Below are 5,439 nucleotides of genomic sequence, written 5' to 3' on the forward strand. Positions count from 1 at the left end.
TACTGTGAGAGTAGAGGAGGAGAAGTGTGTGTTTGAGTGTAGGAGTGTGTGTGTGTTTGAGTGTAGGAGTGTGTGTGTTTGTAGGAGTGTAGGAGTGTGTGTGTGTTTGAGTGTAGGAGTGTGTGTGTGTGTTTGTGTGTAGGAGTGTGTGTGTTTGTGTGTAGGAGTGTGTGTGTTTGTGTGTAGGAGTTTGTGTGTTTGTAGGGGGTGTGTGTGTGTTTGAGTGTAGGGTGTGTGTGTGTTTGAGTGTAGGAGTGTGTGTGTGTTTGAGTGTAGGAGTGTGTGTGTTTGTGTGTAGGAGTGTGTGTGTGTGTGTGTGTGTGTGTGTGTGTGTGTGTGTGTGTGTGTGTGTGTGTGTGTGTGTGTGTGTGTGTGTGTGTGTGTGTGTGTGTGTGTGTTTACATACAGTAAGTCTTTTCAAGTAACAATTTTACGGGAGTAAGTTTGATCTCCTCTTACCGGGTCTTATTTCCGTATGCAGATTAGATGTAAATTTATTAGTCAACAGGAGACGAACTTTACCTGTAGTATTTACCTGCGTGATATTTGTGGTCTCTTGTGGTGGATATTTCCTACAGTATCCATCCATCCATCCGTTTGTTCATCGGTTCGTCTATCCATCTATCTATCAATTTCACAAACGCACACACACACACACACACACACACACACACACACACACACACACACACACACACACACACAACATTGTCATCTAACTGCAACTTTTGATAAATTAAGTAAAACACAGACTTGTATTTTGACAAGATTTTATTCCAATATTGTTGTTATTTTAGCGACAGAAGATTGGAAGACTCTGGATAATAACTTGCATTAGCTTATTCTACCTTAACAGATTATGTCGACAACCCACGTAAAGTCAATGTTGAATTTTGACGCCATTTTGACCAAAATCTTTGTGACGTAACACAAAAAGGAATAATTTACATGTTGAGGGTTGTTGAAGTCACCAGTTACAGTATGTGAACAATGAAAGAAATTATTGTTTTGCCAAATTATAAGAGTGAGCTACTGCACGTCACACTACTGCTTGACATCACACTATAGCATGACGTCACACTACTGTATGACGTCACACCACAGCAACAGTAAAGAGCGGCAGAAATCTCGATAATTTAGCCATAGTATCCACGTCCATAGTACTCTGGGCTGTTATAACCGTGACCGTATCCGTACACCTCTGGACTGTTGTAATAATGACCCCCGCGATGACCGTGGAATGATCCCTGCAGGAATGTGCTCGGGCGTCGGCGTCCGTACAGGGGCTCTGGGGCGGCCATGGCGAGGGTCACCGCCAGCAGGAGCACCGCCAGCAGGAGGAAGCGCCAGTTGGGAGTCTGTGATGATAAGTGAGATGATGAGTTAAGGTGTTTATCTCTCTCTCTTGGTGCCTTAAGTATATTATTATTATTAATTATTGTTATTATTATTATTATTGTCTGCACTTAACACTAGCAACAGCCAGTGTTTACACCGGTATCCCACATATGACACCATACAAATAGGACATGTATAGTGTTAGGATGGTTGGTTATACATCAAACTGCAACAAAGATTTTAGTGTTCTATGGAAATTCATATTACTTGAAGGAATGTTTCTCTTAAGATGGTGCCCCCCAGAACCCCGACACCCGCAGCATCGAGCCGGTACATTGTTCATGACAGCTCGGAGGGTGTCTGCTGTGTTGTCATCAATGTACTGCCTAATGTTCGCTTTTAGCTCCCCAAGTTTGCAGGTCTGTGGCAGTAGACTTTACTTTTCAGGTACAGTCTCTCCCAGAGGAAAAAATCAGGTGCCACAAATTAGGGGACAGTGCTGGCCATGTGAGCTGTCACTTTTGTTGCAATTTGATGCATAACCAAACATCCTAACACTATGTATGCCCTATGTGGCACATTCTGGGTGTCAGATATGACAGTGATTCAGGACATAAAAATCTTCAACACAACAACAACAGATAGGAAACACGTCACAATACTCACCATTGTCTCAGATGGTTGTGTGCTGGGAGGTTAACAGCAGAGGATGTGTTCCAAGTGGCGGCTGCACTCTGTTATATACCAACTCAGCCAGCCAATGCCACAACCCTGACCACTTTATGTTGGGTTCGACTTGGAATGCCATGATACACGTGAATGAGAGCCGCCTCTTTGGTGGGCATTAGTCGATCTGAGAACTAAACTAACAGTGTTTATTTATGTCATTTTGCGGTCGTTTGGGCTTAAAAATAAGTTTATTAGAGATAGATTTCTTCTTGGTGTTGGCTTCTCCTGTCGTTAAAAAAATACATCTCGAGAGAGTTGCTGAATCATACACAACTGATTATTTTTTGTGTCCACTAACATGCTCTCCTGTTCCCCCCTTCTCACCCCCTCCAAACTACACCTAACCACCTCTCCCTCTCTCACACACCTCCTAGCCACACCTAGCCACCTCCCCCACTCACCCCCTCGTAACGACCCCTAGTCTCCCCCTTGTTCCCTCGTGTGAGTTTATTATTGCTAATGTTTTTGCTTTAGTGTGATCCTGTTCTCATCTAATGTAGTCTGTAGTAACACACACACACACACACGCGACCCAACTACCCCATGTTCTTGTATGTAAAAGTCATTTTTGTCTAATGTTTATTTTCAGCTTTCAGCCTGCAGAATATTTTCAATAAACTGTTAATTATTATTATTATTATTATTATTATTATTATTATTATTATTATTATTATTATTATTATTATTATTATTATTATTATTATTATTATTATTATTATTATTATTATTAGTCCACACCGGCTTAGGTTAAGGTTGTCCGTCGATGATGATGAGTGGTGAACTAGGGATGTTGTCGGCGGTGCCACTGTGGTGTCCAATACTTGACCCGCAGACTCTGTCACACATTGGACAGTACAGCTCGGTGTTGGGTGGGAGGTCTCTGGTAGTGCGAGTGTCTCTCCTGCACGTCTGGCTCTATTACACTCCTTTTTGAGATCTTTGACGCCTTGGGTACAGGTAGAGCGTCATCGACTAAGGTTGGATGCAATAGTTTCAACATCCTTTGGAGGAATGTTACTTTTGTGAGCGTCATTCTGAACTGGTCTTTGTACCTTTTACACACACACACACACACACACACACACACACACACACACACACAAGAAACTGATCTCCGTCATCTTGTATCGTCAACTTCCCGCAGTAGATTGTAATCCAAATAGCCTGCAAATATTACCTGTACATCTTGACACCTTCGAGTTTCCTTCGCTAATTGAGTAGAAGTTACCTGGAGCTAAGTGGGGCATCTGGTTACCGCCAAGCCTAAACGACCTTGAATTCAACGTCTTAGCTAGTGGTCAACCCGTCAAGGTTTTGCCGAAATGAACAAATTTACTTGTTTTATTGTGTTATTTATTTTGTGTGTTTGTTATTGCTGTTCATATTGTTGTTTGCTATTGTTGTTTCTTGTTTTTATTCTGGTTCTTCTTGTTCTACTTGTTCTTGGTTTTCTTCGTAAATATTACTGTTATTATCACTATTATTATTATTACTACAGTCTGAATACATGGATAGTGAATGTATAAACAACACGATTATTTGTGTAAAAAGATGTTTATTAAATATCGTTTTTCTTCATTATAATACAGGGTTAAAATATTGCTAGCATTCTCCATGAAGTATATTGTAACTCAGGGAAGAATGTGATCATTCTAACCAGGTACCTGATTCTCACAGATTAATTCCTTCTCTCTCAAGTGTTGTAAATAGCGATAACATTTGAGGTTTAATTTGGACCATAATATTTGTGTCGTAATATAAAAATTACTCAGTTATTAAAAATTAATTCATATCACATTAATCTTTGAGAATCAGAACACACGAATTTATGTACATTTATCCTGAAGCCTTGAGCTGTTGCGTGACTTCCTGTTAAAGCAGCAGCAGCAGCAGCAGCAGCAGCAGCAGCAGCAACAGCAGCAGCAGACGTACATTTAACCATAAACCTCAATGCTGGGTACCCCATATACCCCAGGCCCATGGCCGTGCCCATGGCCGTGCCCATGGCCGTGCCCAGGTCCAAAGTACTCGAGACTATAGGCACCATGACCATGTCCACCAGGTCCGAACACCTCCGGGCTGTTGTATAAGTGAGGACCAGGTCTTCCTGGCGGGAACTGTCCCTGGAGGTATTGGTTGGCGTGAGGGTGAGGATGTACCACAGGTGGGTGAGGATGTACCACAGGTGGGTGAGGATGTACTACAGGTGGGTGAGGGTGAGGATATACCACAGGTGGGTGAGGGTGAGGGTAAGGATGTATCACAGGTGGGTGAGGTTTAGGATGTCCCGGTGTTGTCTTCGAGCTGCTCTTAGTTCCCTCGCCCCCCGCTTGGTTGGCGGCTGTGGCGAGGGACACCACCAGCAGGAGCACCGCCAGCAGGATGAAGCGCCAGTTGGGTGCCTGTGATGATGAGAAGTGAGATGATGAGTTAAGATGTTTATCTCTCTCTCTCTCTCTCTCTCTCTCTCTCCCTACTCTACGCTACATAATCCCACAAAATAAGAAATAATGAATCTTTATATTTCAGCTGAGAATTGTTTCTCCCCTCAAACAATTCTATCTATAAGTATGACTAAAAGTCTTCCTCAAGTCTTCTTTACGAGTATACTGTAGTAACAGGAGGACCTTACCATTATCTCAGGAGACGACTGTGTGCACCGGGACAAGAGAGAGAAGGTGTGTTGAGGCTGATCACACGCTGTTATATACGTCCCACAACCTTCCTACACCAGGACAACTTTTTAGTTGGTGAGGAAGCGTGAGTGTCACTTAGTGAAAGTTAATGTCTGCTGTATTGAGGCTGAGAGAACCAAACTTGACGTCTCTTCTTCCTCTCATTACTTGATCGTATTACTTGATGAAACTATATTTGTTGAAGGGATTATTGACCATAGTGGTGTTATGATCTGTATCTAGAGATGAGTTCAACCATTAATAAAACACACGGAAGATAAAACACTTTTCCTTGAGGGTTGGACTGCGCTTTTTTCTTCTTCTTATCATCATCTTGTTTACCTAGTCCCCCCCCCCTCCCTCCACACCAGCCCCTCCTCCCCCCACACCAGCCCCCCCTCCACCCACACCAGCCCACCACCCCCCTCTTTAAGAAGTAACATAAGCCTCCATTAATGTTGTTCTATTTTTCCCCATTGTTCATTGTGTTGTTCAAGGTGCAGGTGTGAACTACCACGAGTAGTGGTAATATTGTTCACAGTCAAGGTATATTAGTGACCAACTCTGATGACTATGCAAGTGTCATGTGTCCCGCCTCTGTGTATAAACGTCTCCTTGGCTTTAATAACAAGTTCTTAATTATATCTTATTAGTTCCTGGCCTATTAACGATATGGTGGGCACACTTGAGATCATCC

At 42.7% G+C, this 5,439-nt stretch overlaps 1 protein-coding gene and 1 long non-coding RNA gene across 2 annotated transcripts; both read right to left on the reverse strand.

The window, feature by feature from the left end:
* Positions 1–753: 753 nt before the first annotated feature.
* On the reverse strand, positions 754–2,121 carry LOC121857132. Its single transcript, XR_006087116.1, has 2 exons — positions 2,005–2,121; positions 754–1,358 (listed from the first exon to the last, which is right to left on the reverse strand). It is a non-coding gene; the product is annotated as an uncharacterized LOC121857132 (long non-coding RNA).
* Positions 2,122–3,602: 1,481 nt separating this feature from the next.
* On the reverse strand, positions 3,603–4,772 carry LOC121857186 (early nodulin-75-like). Its single transcript, XM_042353124.1, has 2 exons — positions 4,700–4,772; positions 3,603–4,469 (listed from the first exon to the last, which is right to left on the reverse strand). Exons 1-2 carry the CDS (start codon positions 4,700–4,702, stop codon positions 4,002–4,004), a joined length of 471 nt encoding a protein of 156 aa, XP_042209058.1. The 5' UTR covers positions 4,703–4,772; the 3' UTR covers positions 3,603–4,001.
* Between the last annotated feature and the right edge of the window lie 667 nt (positions 4,773–5,439).

The sequence above is a fragment of the Homarus americanus genome, unplaced genomic scaffold, assembly GCF_018991925.1.
Source record: "Homarus americanus isolate GMGI-L3 unplaced genomic scaffold, GMGI_Hamer_2.0 scaffold20465, whole genome shotgun sequence".
NCBI lineage: Eukaryota > Metazoa > Arthropoda > Malacostraca > Decapoda > Nephropidae > Homarus > Homarus americanus.